Source organism: Coregonus lavaretus, assembly GCF_964263955.1.
Source record: "Coregonus lavaretus genome assembly, chromosome: 3".
Classification (NCBI taxonomy): domain Eukaryota; kingdom Metazoa; phylum Chordata; class Actinopteri; order Salmoniformes; family Salmonidae; genus Coregonus; species Coregonus lavaretus.
In genome coordinates, this window is record NC_139990.1 from 19,980,594 (window position 1) to 19,996,536 (window position 15,943).

At 41.0% G+C, this 15,943-nt stretch overlaps 1 protein-coding gene across 1 annotated transcript in view; it reads right to left on the reverse strand.

Annotated features, from left to right (window-relative positions):
- Nucleotides 1-1,243: 1,243 nt before the first annotated feature.
- Nucleotides 1,244-15,943, reverse strand: part of LOC311115485 (death-associated protein kinase 2-like) — a 44,180-nt gene continuing 29,480 nt past the window's right edge. The window contains exons 8-12 of the mRNA XM_084157313.1: nucleotides 14,787-14,939; nucleotides 14,200-14,245; nucleotides 11,753-11,842; nucleotides 3,070-3,156; nucleotides 1,244-2,545 (exon numbers count right to left, since the gene is read on the reverse strand). Of these exons, the coding sequence (XP_084013439.1) occupies nucleotides 2,465-2,545; nucleotides 3,070-3,156; nucleotides 11,753-11,842; nucleotides 14,200-14,245; nucleotides 14,787-14,939 (457 nt within the window). The 3' untranslated portion in view covers nucleotides 1,244-2,464. The remainder of the gene's footprint in view (nucleotides 2,546-3,069; nucleotides 3,157-11,752; nucleotides 11,843-14,199; nucleotides 14,246-14,786; nucleotides 14,940-15,943) is intronic.

A 15,943-nucleotide genomic window follows, 5' to 3' on the forward strand; every position in this document is an offset into this window, starting at 1 on the left:
ACTGAAATACAACTGGACTACTGCTTTAGTTGATAAAATAATTTTGTGGTGTATAAACTTTTTTCATAGTGATATTTTGAATAAGAAGTTCTGTTGGCGGTTTTTACCTTTCTTCTTGGGTTTAAACCAATCCGCTTCTGCGCGAAGCACCAATAAATAGTTCCAGAGAAAAGAACCCTTTCCAAGCGGTCCAAAAGGAAACGAGTTTTAAAACACCAACTCGACTGCTTCTTGAGAATACTGCAAAACGTTTTACAGGTCGAATGTTTACACGAAGTCTACAGTAATTTGCTTGTTGTCCGGTCTCAGGAGTGTAGCCAAAGATTTTCTTGTCGTGTTGCCCCTTGGTCTTCAAACGAGAACCGTCACTCCCTCCTCTCGACTGAAACGCACTCATGCACCTTTTATTCGACGAGTTTATTACACATCATTGGGTAATTAAAAAAGAGAACGCTTTTGGAATTTTGCTAAACCTATAAATGGAACTTTATTTGAATTTCAACTTACCGCTTGATTACCGATTGATATGATTTATAGAAATCACATGGAGTGCACCTTGAAATATTGTTCTATAGTTCATGTTTTGTTTTTGTCGACTCTTTAATAGTAGCCTATGTAAAACAAGATATTATAGATTAAAATGTCATTCCAAAATGCTTTCTCGCTCACAGAAGTGTATTCATATAGGCCTAGACTATTTTAGTAAAAGCCTAGACATTTCATGAGGCTATTTATTATATAAACTAATTTCAGGTTGATAATGGACCCCATTAGGCTATCAATTCACTACTGTTTTTTTTCTGTATTAATAATCTCTCCATGTATTCGTTTCTGTACTTTGTGGTTTTCTCCTGCAGAGGGCGACAAGACTGTTGAGACCCCGTTGGAACCCCAATCTGCACTCCTCTGAAAGGTCGTTTTTTAATAAACAAATGAATCTATTTTAATGGGAAAATCCTCAAAATATAGTGTACAGATCCATGAATGGGTTATTACACAATGGTCATGCTCCTATTTACCTAAACACTTTTTTGAGGGATGGATGCCACTTAACAGCAGTCAAGTCGCGTCTGAACAACAATGACACATTGCAGAGGTAAACTAGTGCAGAGGTGCAAAGCTCTGGTCCGAGTTAGAACATTAAGAGCTGATTAAAAAGTATGGCCTGCACTATTTTTCTATTCCCTATGATTTGAAAAGTTTGCAAGGGGGATGATTCCAAAATGTATTCACAAAACCTGTTGACAACAATGTTATTTTATTTAAAATAACCACACTTAACACGGACAGTCGTTAGGTATTTTCACAAGGTTATGATAAAATAAAATAAAAAAAATTACATTCTTAAACTTCTTAGAGAAACAGAAAACAAAAACAATTCTCACAAAAATACAATTCATCGACCAACATGATGTCACGTTATTTCTCATACATTACTGTATGATCTTGTCAGTAATGCTACTGGTTCAGTAAAGCATTGAGTGTTCAGAGTATTCACTGTATGCAGGAAGTCAGTATTGGATTAGTAGAAACACAGAACTGGAATTCATTCTTCATCCTATTTCTATGAGTAGAACCTTTAAAAGTTGATTTGCTGTGCTATTTATACTGGTTAGTTATCTTAAAACATTCGTCCATCATGCATGTACAATACGAGAACACTTGGTAATCATGTTCAGGACACTACGATATAGATATTGTATAGCATTATATTGTATAATTCTATTATACTGTATATAACATAATATATTCATATTTGGTAAAGTAATGAAAGCTTAATAAAATTGTCAAAAACACATTTGGAAGACTAAAACCTACTAAATTCTGAGGTTTGCGTTCAATTTCCATCCACCCTTTTATTGGAAGAATACTAGACGTACAGATATGCCTCAGGTTTAAACAACCCTACATGGTGCAATCTAGTACTGTACATCCCCAAATCAGTAACTTCACCATAAGAACAATATTGTCACACCTGCTATCAGTTGACCTTTACAACTGCAAAAGCACCATAAAAACATGCAATAAACCACAGTAATACTGAGCAGAGCTCGAAAAACAAGTAATGCTTGGTTTTCTTGCGTTTTACCCCATCGAGAGCCTTTTAAAATGATTTCTCACTCACGGAAGCCATCACACACTTGTATTTGTGCACTTAGTAGAACTACCTCCACCACTTTCAATCCACCTGAAGTGCATTGAACCTAAAGTTAAGCCTTGACGGGCCTTTCGGGAAATAGCTTGATAGGCAAGAATTGTTCTGTAGATTCCATTCCACTTCATCAGGGAAAAGTCTCATGTAGGGACATAGAGCCTGAAAATTCCTTATTGTGTGCCCATCTTATCCTCTTACCCTCCCTCGAGGCCTGGTAAAGGGGAGGGCAAATACTGTAGGCTTGGTTAGGTCACTGTAATGGGAAGTGTGCACTGCAGCTTGATGCTGACTCCCACCTGGTGGTCGAGTCTATGAACTGCTGCTGAGTCGCCGGCGAATGAGAGATGCTGGCTTGGTCTCTGTGTCCTCCTGGTCACTCTCACACTGTCTCTGTTGACGAGGAGAGATATAGCAGGTTAGTTACCTGATTCACACTATAGGGCAGACACAAATCATAGTGTGCTGGCTCGGTTATTTTCTTTCACATTGTTCTTTCCAGAACGGTTCCAGCAACTATGGTACATGTACAACATTGCTTGTATTTAAATACAGTCAAGTTCTTTGCAATGTTTTCTACCCTTTTTATTTATTTATGTGATTTTCCTTACTCTGGAACTCCTCACTAATTTCTCTCAAAATATTTGGCCTGCTTTTCAATTGCTGATGATATCATCCAACACATCAAAAGAGATAAGCAAAGCTTGGATGATAAGCCGTGAGTTAATGATACAGTAGGCTATATCACCTGTTTGTTTTCAAAGCCTGGAAATATTTTATGTATAGAATAAATATTTTGCAATTAATAGCATTTTTAGCAATAGAGGTTGAAATAAGGGGCACACTTTATTACCATAATGTAATGGGTTTCGTTCAAGTGTAACTCTTGGTTGGACTGTCATGGCAGCCTTACTCACCAGTTCCTCGTCCGCCAGTGCACTAGTCTTACATAGCAGCTTCATTCGACGCAGCCGGTTACACACCCATACCATGTTATATGACATCTAGAGAGAGAAAGAAAAGAAAAAGAAAGAAAGAAAGCAGAGGAAAGGAGATATGAAAAGAGAAAGAAAGGGGGAGGAGGTCAAGGGGACAGGGGAACATAAGAGTCAGATGTTATAGACAGAAAAATACATCAGGAGAACAGAATAGTAAATACAGAAGACAGAGAGCAAAATGAGAGAAATTGATTGGAAATAGAATACTTAACATGACCAGCAGGTGACATAATTACCACAATAATGTGCTAAAAAGGTAATTACACACAAATTACACCTCAACTTCAGTAGTGTGTCAAAACCACTACATAGCTTTATATTACTGCTATCAGATTGGGTAAGATGTTATTATTCTGGATACCATATTATTCTGTCTTAGCAAGGAAATTCAGCACCTCACTAAAATGTGCGTTCTTTAATTAATTTCAACTTTGCACATACAGATCTATGTCTGAGTCCCTGAACACTGCTCAGTCTGTTTCAATGAACCACTTGCTGTGTAAACGTTTGTTACTGTGTTATTTGATATGACGAAGTATACGCCCTGCTTATCAATGTTACAGTTCATATAAGGAAATCTGTCAATTGAAATAAATAAATTAGGCCCCAATCTCTGGATTTCACATTACTGGGAATACAGATATGCATCTGTTAGTCAAAGATACCTTAAAAAAAAGGTAAGGGCATGGATCAGAAAACCAGTCAGTATCTGGTGTGACCACCATTTGCCTCATGCAGCGCGACACATCTCCTTCGCATAGAGTTGGTCAGGCTGTTGATTGTGGCCTGTGGAATGTTGTCCCACTCCTCTTCAATTGCTGTGCGAAGTTACTGGATATTGGTGGGAACTGGAACACGCTGTCGTACACGTCGATCCAGAGCATCCCAAACATGCTTAATGGGTGACATGTCTGATGAGTATGCAGGCCATGGAAGAACTGGGACATTTCCAGCTTCCAGGAATTGTGTACAGATCCTTGCGGCATGGGGCCATGCATTATCATGCTGAAATATGAGGTGATGGTAGCAGATTAATGGCACAACAATGGGCCTCAGGATCTCGTCACGGTATCTCTGTGCATTCAAATTGCCATCGATAAAATGCAATTGTGTTCGTTGTCTGTAGCTTATGCCTGCCCATACCATAGCCCCACCGCCACCATAGGGCACTCTGTTCACAACGTTGACATCAACGTCTGCCATCTGCGCGGTACAGTTGAAACCAGGATTCATCCGTGAAGTACACACTTCTCCAGTGTGAACATGTACTCTGTTGTCTCAGACGATAATGCTTGAAAGCAGTATCCAGATCCATCGGATGTAGTGATCACAATATAGTAGCCATATCTAGGAAAACCAAAGTTCCAAAGGCTGGGCCTAACATAGTGTATACGTTTTGCAGTTTTGTATAAGTTTTGTAGTGATTCCTATGTTGTTGATGTAAAGAATATTTGTTGGTCCCTGGTGTGTAATGAGGAGCAAACAGACGTTGCACTTGGCAAGATTAGCAAACTTAGGCATGACATGCCAGCAACAAACGCTGACACTACACATCCAAGTATACAGTGAGGGAAAAAAGTATTTGATCCCCTGCTGATTTTGTACGTTTGCCCACTGACAAAGACATGATCAGTCTATAATTTTAATGGTAGGTTTATTTGAACAGTGAGAGACAGAATAACAACAACAAAATCCAGAAAAACGCATGTCAAAAATTTTATAAATTGATTTGCATTTTAATGAGGGAAAAAAGTATTTGACCCCCTCTCAATCAGAAAGATTTCTGGCTCCTAAGTGTCTTTTATTAAGGTAACGAGCTGAGATTAGGAGCACACTCTTAAAGGGAGTGCTCCTAATCTCAGCTTGTTACCTGTATAAAAGACACCTGTCCACAGAAGCAATCAATCAATCAGATTCCAAACTCTCCACCATGGCCAAGACCAAAGAGCTCTCCAAGGATGTCAGGGACAAGATCGTAGACCTATACAATGCTGGAATGGGCTACAAGACCATCGCCAAGCAGCTTGGTGAGAAGGTGACAACAGTTGGTGCGATTATTCGCAAATGGAAGAAACACAAAATAACTGTCAATCTCCCTCGGCCTGGGGCTCCATGCAAGATCTCACCTCGTGGAGTTGCAATGATCATGAGAACGGTGAGGAATCAGCCCAGAACTACACGGGAGGATCTTGTCAATGATCTCAAGGCAGCTGGAACCATAGTCACCAAGAAAACAATTGGTAACACACTACGCTGTGAAGGACTGAAATCCTGCAGCGCCCGCAAGGTCCCCCTGCTCAAGAAAGCACATATACAGGCCCGTCTGAAGTTTGCCAATGTACATCTGAATGATTCAGAGGAGAACTGGGTGAAAATGTTGTGGTCAGATGAGACCAAAATCAAGCTCTTTGGCATCAACTCAACTCGCCGTGTTTGGAGGAGGAGGAATGCTGCCTATGACCGCAAGAACACCATCCCCACCGTCAAACATGGAGGTGGAAACATTATGCTTTGGGGGTGTTTTTCTGCTAAGGGGACAGGACAACTTCACCGCATCAAATGGACGATGGACGGGGCCATGTACCGTCAAATCTTGGGTGAGAAACTCCTTCCCTCAGCCAGGACATTGAAAATGGGTTGTGGATGGGTATTCCAGCATGACAATGACCCAAAACACACGGCCAAGGCAACAAAGGAGTGGCTCAAGAAGAAGCACATTAAGGTCCTGGAGTGGCCTAGCCAGTCTCCAGACCTTAATCCCATAGAAAATCTGTGGAGGGAGCTGAAGGTTCGAGTTGTCAAACGTCAGGCTCGAAACCTTAATGACTTGGAGAAGATCTGCAAAGAGGAGTGGGACATAATCCCTCCTGAGATGTGTGCAAACCTGGTGGCCAACTACAAGAAATGTCTGACCTCTGTGATTGCCAACAAGGGTTTTGCCACCAAGTACTAAGTCATGTTTTGTAGAGGGGTCAAATACTTATTTCCCTCATTAAAATGCAAATCAATTAATAACATTTTTGACATGCGTTTTTCTGGATTTTTGTTGTTGTTATTCTGTCTCTCACTGTTCAAATAAACCTACCATTAAAATTATAGACTGATCATGTCTTTATCAGTGGGCAAACATACAAAATCAGCAGGGGATCAAATACTTTTTTCCCCTCACTGTATCTGACCAAATTATGAAAGACAAGCATTGTAATTTTGAATTCCGTAAAGGGAGTGTGGAAGAGGTGAAAAAACTATTGTTGTCTATCAACAATAACAAGCCACCGGGGTCTGACAACTTGGATGGAATATTACTGAGGATAATAGCGGACGATATTGCCACATCTTCAATTTAAGCCTACTAGAAAATGTGTGCCCTCAGGCCTGGAGGGAAGCAAAAGTAATTCCGCTACCTAAGAATAGTAAAGCCCACTTTACTGGCTCAAACAGCCGACCAATCAGCCTGTTACCAACCCTTAGTAAAGTTTTGGAATATATTGTGTTTGACCAGATACAATGCTATTTTACAATAAACAAATTGACAACAGACTTTCAGAATAATTACAGGGAAGAAAATTCAACAAGCACAGCACTTACACAAATGACTGATGATTGGCTGAGAGAAATTGATGATAAAAAGATTGTGGGGGCTGTTTTGTTCGACTTCAGTGCGGCTTTTGACATTATCGATCATAGTCTGCTGCTGGAAAAACGTATGTGTTATGGCTTTACACCCCCTGCTATATTGTGGATAAATCCAGGTAGAATTAGTAATTCCCCAGGGCAAAAACAAAAAGCATTGTAAACTTAAACTAAATCTTGTAATAAATAATGTGAAAATTGAGCAAGTTGAGGTGACTAAATGGCTTGGAGTAACCCTGGATTGTAAACAAAACATATTGATACAACAGTAGCTAAGATGGGGAGAAGTCTGTCCATAATAAAGTGCTGCTCTACCTTCTTAACAACACTATCAACAAGGCAGGTCCTACAGGCTCTAGTTTTGTCGCACCTGGACTACTGTTCAGTCGTGTGGTCAGGTGCCACAAAGAGGGACTTAGGAAAATTGCAATTGGCTCAGAACAGGGCAGCACGGCTGGCCCTTGGATGTACACATAGAGCAAACATTAATAATATGCATGTCAATCTCTCCTGGCTCAAAGTGGAGGAGAGATTGACTTAATCACATGTTGAAAGCACCGAGCTGTCTGTTTAAACGACTAGCACACAGCTCAGACACCATTTCATACCACACAAGACATGCCACCAGAGGTCTCTTCACAGTCCCCAAGTCCAGAACAGACTATGGGAGGCGCACAGTACTACATAGAGCCATGACTACATGGAACTCTATTCCACATCAGGTAACTGATGCAAGCAGTAGAATCAGATTAAAAAACAGATACAAATACACCTTATGGAACAGCGGAGACTGTGAAGCAACACAAACATAGGCACAGACACATGCATACACACACATGATAACATACGCACTATACACACACGTACACATGGATTTTGTGTTGTAGATATGTGGTAGTGGATTAGGGGCCTGAGGGCACACACTTAGTGTCTTGTGAAATCTGTTATGAATGTATTGTAATGTTTTTAAAATTGTATAACTGCCTTAATTTTGCCGGATCCCAGGAAGAGTATGGGGATCCATAATAAATACAAATACAAATAATGTAATTTGCTTTGTACTGTGACCCTAAGAGGCAAACAAACCAGCTTTCAAAATAATAGGCTGCAAAGTTTGTTAAAAGGCGTTGAAATATTTGAAAGGCCTGAGAAGTTTGGTAGGCTGTGAAATACTTCAAAGGCCTGCTCAATATTTAAACCAGCGAAATATTTCAGGCTATAAAGTTTGTTAAAAACCTGCAAAATATTTCAAAGGCCTGCTCAGTACTTCTGCCAGCGAAATATTTCAGGCTGTGAATATGACAAGAAAAAGTCCCTCCATTAAAACTCCAGAAGAAAAGTGAGAAGCCATAACCAATGTCATGTGATTAGGGATCCAAGTCCTGGATGTCGCCCTGATATGGTGATATGCAGTGGCATGGATGCGAAGGGAAGCCAGGCTTCCCCAAAAGCTTTACAAAGAAAAAAAAATAAATATGTATTTTATCTTTTGTCTCTCTGTGTCATAATTTTCAATTCGCAAGAGGCTGAATGTATCTCACCGGAGAAAGCATCCAAGCGAAACAGCGTCCCTCTGTCTCTATGTGTAGCCCATCTATCTGATGCTGTCTAGTATGATATTGTTGACGCCCGTAGCATTGAATGCAAGGGAAACCAGCAAGCATTTGGCTTCCCTTGATGAATTTTTTATACAATAATAGCCAATCAGCGTTGAGCTAAACTGAGTGAGCTCAACTATGAATGGTCCTAGAGTGTCAAGGGAAGCCAGTTTGGATTTGGCTTCACACCAATCACATTACATCGGAAGCCAGTTTGGATTTGGCTTCACACCAATCACATTACATCTGAAGCCAAACGTCATTGACAGAAAAATACTTGAATTGTTGAATCTTGTTGTGTTATTGTCCTCGGGTGGCTAGCTAGCTAACTAAAATTGGCCCTTTCCTAAATTAGCCATGGATGGAGATAGGGATGGCGAATGGCCAATGATTATAATGGTGATAGTCATAGACCGTTTCGGCAACATGAAAGAGAGGAGGATGGCAATTGCATTTCTCTAGAAGTAGGGTGAATCAACAGTTTAAAAAAAAATACTTACGCTTACACACAAACACACACAGAGAAATCAGTACCATGGACCATGATATTTAGCTTACGTTGATTGGACTAAATTGTTTTTGGAATTTTTTAGTTGTCACTGTATTAGACTTAAGCATAGGTGTTGTGATGCTGTTGAAATGTTGAAGTTGAAATGGTGCTGGAATAGTGGAGGCAGCTCCTGTTTTCTTTGCAACTGACGGTATCTCTCTGGTGTTCTAAGTCAATAGTTGTTTAGTAGTCCGAAAATGTCTGAAACATTAACTTGATTGACCATGCTGTAGGTCATGTAACTGTTTGTTACATCTAATATGCTTTGTGGATTTCACCAGACAGATGTTGCTCTCCAGTTTTGTGATGAATTTATTCTGCTACTGTCTTCTTATTGTCTAAGCCTTAGGCCTATATATCAGGTTGCAAGGCATATGACCTTACAGGTTATAGAGCAAACAAGGCAATTATCACAACACATAGGTTGTAATATGGCATTTTTTTCCTGGCCTCCCCAGTGATGTTACCCACGCACCGCTACTGGTGATATGGTGTACGTTGTAGCGCTGAAAGAACTAGTAGAGGTGAGAAGTACCAGAAAATGTACAGTGCATTCGGAAAGTATTCAGACACCTTCCCTTTTTCCACATTTTGTTACATTACAGCCTTATTCTAAAAATGGATTAAATACATGTTTCCCTCATCAATCTACACACAATACCCCATAATGACAAAGCGAAAACTGGTTTTTAGACATTTTTGCTAATTTATTACAAATAAAAAACAGAAATACCTTATTACATAAGTATTCATCCCTTTGCTATGAGACTCGAAATTGAACTCAGGTGCATCCTGTTTCCATTGATCATCCTTCAGATTTTTCTACAACTTGATTGGAGTCCACCTGTAGTAAATTCAATTGATTGGACATTATTTGGAAAGGCACACACCTGTCTATATAAGGTCCCACAGTTGACAGTGCATGTCAGAGCAAAAAACAAGCCATGAGGTCGAAGGAATTGTCCGTAGAGCTCCGAGACAGGATTGTGTCGAGGCACAGATCTGTGGATGGGTACCAAAAAATATTTGCAGCATTGAAGGTCCCCAAGAACACAGTGGCCTCCATCATTCTTAAATGGAAGAAGTTTGGAACCACCATGACTCTTCCTAGAGCTGGCCCCCCTGCCAAACTGAGAAATCGGGAGAGAAAGGCCTTGGTCAGGGAGGTGACCAATAACCCAATGGTCATTCTGACAGAGCTCTAGAGTTCCTCTGTAGAGATGGGAGAACCTTCCAGAAGGACATCCATCTGTGCAGCACTCCACCAATCAGGCCTTTATGGCCAGACGGAAGCCACTCCTCAGTAAAAGGCACATGACAGCCCACTTGGAGTTTGCCAAAAGGCACCTAAAAGACTCTCAAGCCATGAGAAACAAGATTCTCTGGTCTGATGAAACCAAGATTGAACTCTTTGGCCTGAATGCCAAGCGTCACGTCTGGAGGAAACCTGGCACCATCCCTACAGTGAAGCATGGTGGTGGCAGCATCATTCTGTGGGGATGTTTTTCAGTGGCCATCTGGGAGACTAGTCTGAATACTTTTTTTTGCCTTATTGTGTGTAGATTGATGAGGGGAAAAAAACAATTTAATCAATTTTAGAATTAGGCTGTAACATAACAAAATGTGGAAAAGGGGAAAGTCTGAAAACTTTCCGAATGCATGACTTCAACCCTCAACCCTTGTCATATGATTAGGGAATCAGTTTCTGGTACTTCTCACCTCTACTGGAAATTTCCCCAAGTTCGAGTCATTCTTTTGTAAAACAGATTTTTAATAAATGCTGTAACCATTGAAGGCAATCAAAGTTCTTTCAACGTTACAATGTACAGTACACTATATCAGGGCGACATCCAGGACTTGGATCCCTAATCATGACATGGGTAATGGTCTTCTTCTGGGGGTTTTAATGGAGGGGTGTTTTCTTATCCTATTTCTGCTTCTTCTTTGGTGATATACGTATTACTTCAACCCTCAACCCCCCTCGCCCCCACTCTTCTGCGGACATGACAACTCCCCCCACCCCTCAATATTGTTAGCAGTTAGTAACAACGTAGCTAGCTAGTGATGTAGCTAGCTAGCGCTGCTAATGTTATAGCTAAATACCTAGCGCTGCTAATGACATAGCTGAATAGATAGTGCTGCTATGGTTGTAGCTAGCGCTGCAAATGATGTAGCTAACTAGCGTTGTTAGCTAGGGTTGCTAACGATGTAGTTAACTAGCTAGCACTGCTAACGTCGTAGCTAACTTGTTACCGCTGCTAACTACGTAGCTAACTAGCTAGTGGTGTTCATTTCAACAAACATCGCAGGGAAAAATATTTATCTTTAACAAACTTTTCGGCTTGAAATATTTAGATGGTCTTTGAAATATTAAACTATTTAGTAGCTTTTCACAAAACTTCACAGCATGAAATATTTCACTGGCCGAAATATTGAGCAGACCGAAATATTTTAGCAGCTTTTGACCAAACTTCAGCCTGAAATATTTCGTAGCCTACCAAACTTCGCATGCCTTTAAAATATTTTGACGCCTTTTAACAAAATTCGCAGCCTATTCTTTTGAAAGCTGGTTTGCCCCTTAGGGAGTAGACTTGAAAAGGGCCTTTCGAACAAAACATTGCTGCCTCACGTTCATGTCCTATTTGTTCATTTAGCTCCAGAAGAAAATAATTGACTATGTAGCAATGACCTCAGTTTGATTTCATTATCTGTTTAATAAAACACATGCATATTTCCAAGATTTGAGCTTTATTCAGTGTCATAATAATATGTGATATGGCATAAAATGATATTATATAAATAGGACATATATCCTACTGACCTTCCATTTCCTCTTGGCATTGAACTTCTTAAAGTTCTTCATGTTGATGGAGGAGCGATTCCTATTGGCAACCTGTTTTTGTGTAAGAGGCTAAAAGAGTGGGAGAGATAATAAGTGAAGGAGATTAAATTAACCAATGTAGAGATTAAAAACAAATACACATACTAAACGTGCACTATATTTTCGTAGCTGTCTATTTACTACCACAAACCGATGCTGGCACTAAGATCGCACTCAACGAGCTGTATAAGGCCATAAGCAAACAAGAAAATGCTCATCCAGAGGCGGCGCTAATAGTGGCAGGGGACTTTAATGCAGGGAAACTTAAATCAGTTTTACCTCATTTCTACCAGCATGTTAAATGTGCAACCAGAGGGGAAAAAACTCTAGACCACCTTTACTCCACACACAGAGTCCCCTGCCACTACAAAGCTCTCCCTCGCCCTCCATTTGGCAAATCTGACCAGAATTCTATCCTCCTGATTCCTGCTTACAAGCAAAAACTAAAGCAGGAAGTACCAGTGACTCGCTCAATACAGAAGTGGTAAGATGATGCAGATGCTAAACTACAGGACTGTTTTGCTAGCACAGACTGGAATATGTTCCGGGATTCTTCCGATGGCATTGAGGAGTACACCACATCAGTCACTGGCTTCATCAATAAGTGCATCGATGACGTCGTCCCCACAGTGACCGTACGTACATACCCCAACCAGAAGCCATGGATTACAGGCAACATCCACACTGAGCTAAAGAGTAGAGCTGCCGCTTTCAAGGAGTGGGACTCTAACCCGGACGCTTATAAGAAATCCCGCTATGCCCTCCGACAAACCATCAACCAGGCAAAGCGTCAATACAGGACTAAGATTGAATCGTACTACACCGGCTCCGACGCTCGTCGGACGTGGCAGGGCTTGCAAACTATTACGGACTACAAAGGGAAACACAGCCGCGAGCTGCCCAGTGACACGAGCCTACCAGACAAGCTAAATTAATTCTATGCTCGCTTTGAGCAAGCAACACTGAAGCATGCATGAGCGCATCAGCTGTTCCAGACGACTGTGTGATCACGCTTTCCGTAGCCGATGTGAGAAAGACCTTTAAAGAGGTCAAAGTTCACAAGGCCGCAGGGCCAGACGGATTCCCAGGGCGTGTACTCCGAGCATGCGCCGACCAACTTGCAAGTGTCTTCACTGACATCTTCAACCTGTCCCTGACCGAGTCTGTAATACCAACATGTTTCAAGCAGACCACCATAGTCCCTGTGCCCAAGAACACTAAGGTAACCTGCCTAAATGGCTACCGACCCGTAGTACTCATGTCTGTAGCCATGAAGTGCTTTGAAAGGCTGGTCATGGCTCACATCAACACCATTATCCCAGAAACCCTAGACCCACTCCAATTTGCATACCGCCCCAACAGATCCACAGATTATGCAATCTCTATGCACTCCACACTGCCCTTTCCCACCTGGACAAAAGGAACACCTACGTGAGAATGCTATTCATTGACTACAGCTCAGCGTTCAACACCATAGTGTCCTCAAAGCTCATCACTAAGCTAAGGACCCTGGGACTAAACACCTCCCTCTGCAACTGGATCCTGGACTTCCTGACGGGCCGCCCCCAGGTGGTAAGGGTAGGTAACAACTAGCTACCATTGATTTGTTTTTGCAGAATTTTTTTTTGGAGCATCTGATGTCCTAACGTGGTGAGTGATGAAAATTAATTTCTCTGGTCCCTACTGTTGCATTCAAGACGCAAGTGGCGCTATGCTGTCAAATATTACCACGTTTCTGGTTTGACCAGCTGTTTTCAGCAACGGATATTTTTTTATTTGCTTGTTATATTGGCAGGTTTGCTAGCAACAATCTATTTAGCTAGCTTCTAGCCTAGTGTTTGATATGAAATGCAATCTCCTCGTAATGAACAGTGTCGAGTGTCCTGACGAGAAGGCAAACTCTTCTAGCTATGCCAGGCAAAATCGGGCATTATCAGCTCATTGTTATGGATGTATCCAAATGAATGTCAATAGAAAACAGCTACTGCAGAGGTCGTGACTGTGTTAGCCAAGCAATGGATAAGAACATTGCCAGCGAGCATGGCAACGGAACATAAAGAACGAACGACTGGGTCACGTCCATAAATATCAAAGTAATCGAACGAACGACTGGGTCGCGTCTCTAGCAACCAAAAGATGAGAAAGTATGAATTCGCTTATATAAATGAAAATATTAACGAAAATGTTTTATTTCTAGCAGTAAATGTGTGCTTATAGTATTGTTTTCTTTGGCAACTGTGGTATAAGCGGGATAAACGCCAACGTTCTGTACATTACCTCGACTCCGCCTCGTCCCGCTGCGTTGTCCACTAATTCCAAGGTTGGCGTTTATCCTTCACATATTAAACAGTTTGTAAGGTGCAAAGCCTTGTGCTGCTGACTCTCACCTTGATCCAGGGGTGGTGTAGACACTCCTCAGCTGTAATTCTCACACTACACAGAGACAGACCGACAGAGAGACAATAAGAACAGTGCACACACAGACACAGACACTACAGGCGGTAATCTATTAATTTCATACCCGAGTTCATATTCTATCAATAGCGTCTGAAATAATAATAATAATAATAATATGCCATTTAGCAGACGCTTTTATCCAAAGCGACTTACAGTCATGCGTGCATACATTTATTTATTTTTTGTGTATGGGTGGTCCCGGGGATCGAACCCACTACCTTGGCGTTACAAGCGCCGTGCTCTACCAGCTGAGCCAGAAAGCTGGCATTCTCAGCTGTCGTTCTCTCACTACACAGAGACAGACAAGTAACCACAGAGAGACAGACAAAGGGTGATCTATTCATACAATACACAGTTCCTATTCTATCAATAGAGGCTGAAAATAAAATATAGTGGCTGAAAAAAAACACAAAATAAGTGATGCATTCACTATTCCAGTCACCATTCCATATTTGTATTGACATCGTAAAAGGACATCGTAATAGGCCAAATTACCCATGACCAATGCATTATTTACTTTTGATCTTTCACGAAGAGCTTCTGGATGAAGTCTTTGGCCATGGCGCTGGTCATGCTGAAGTGGTGGTCATCAAACTTGTAGTTCAGGGCTATGATGTTCCTCAGCGTCTCTTCGTCCGTGTCCCCTTGGAACGGGGACATACCACTCAGTCTGGAAAAATAAAGGGGAGTCGGAGGAAAGAAGGTTGATGTTACTATTGCCCAATTCCAAGTCAAGAGAGAGGAAGATGGTGCTATTGCCACAATGCTAATACCTATCTGATTAACTCTGCAAATAGCACTGCTGGGTGATTTGAAAAGTCATAGTAAATCGATCAATAATATAATAATACTCTTAGCAAAATTGTTTATCTTTAAATGTATCTTTAATCTGTAGAAACTATTAGAATAGAAAGGTTCAGAACTTTTGTGAAACATCACAGCACAGTTGAAAAATATATGGCAAATAGAAATCAAAACTGGATGGTCTTCTGAGATAGATGGAAGGGGTTGAGGGTAGCTGAAGGATGGGACTAAAAACAAACAAAAGATAGCTATTGTAAAAATATACTGTGTCTGTAAAATGTATATAGTATGTATAAGCTGGAAGTGGAAGCCTAAGTGTTGTCCATTAGTTTACTCTACATTTGGGGAGGGGTGGTAGGGTTAGGGGAATATATATATATACATACACAGTGTCTTCGGGAAGTACTCAGACCCCTTGACCACATTTTGTTAGGTTACAGCCTTATTCAATAATTGATTCAATTGTTTTTTTTCTCCTCATTAATCTACACACAATACCCCATAATGACAAAGCAAAAACAGGTTTTTATAAATCTTTGCTAATTTACTTTTAAAAAAGACAAAAAGGAAATATTTCATTTGCATAAGTATTCAGACCCTTTATTTAGTACTTTGTTGAAGCACCTTTGGCAGCGATTACAGCCTCAAGTCTTCTTGGGTATGATGCTACAAGCTTGGCACACCTGTATTTGGGAGGTTTCTCCCATTCCCACAAATATTTTCAGGTCTCACCAGAGACCTCAGACTGGGGCGAAGGTTCCCTTTCCAACAGGACAACGACCCTAAGCACACAGCCAAGACAACGCAGGCGTGGCTTCGGGACAAGTCTCTGAATGTCCTTCAGTGGCCCAGCCAGAGCCCGGACTTGAA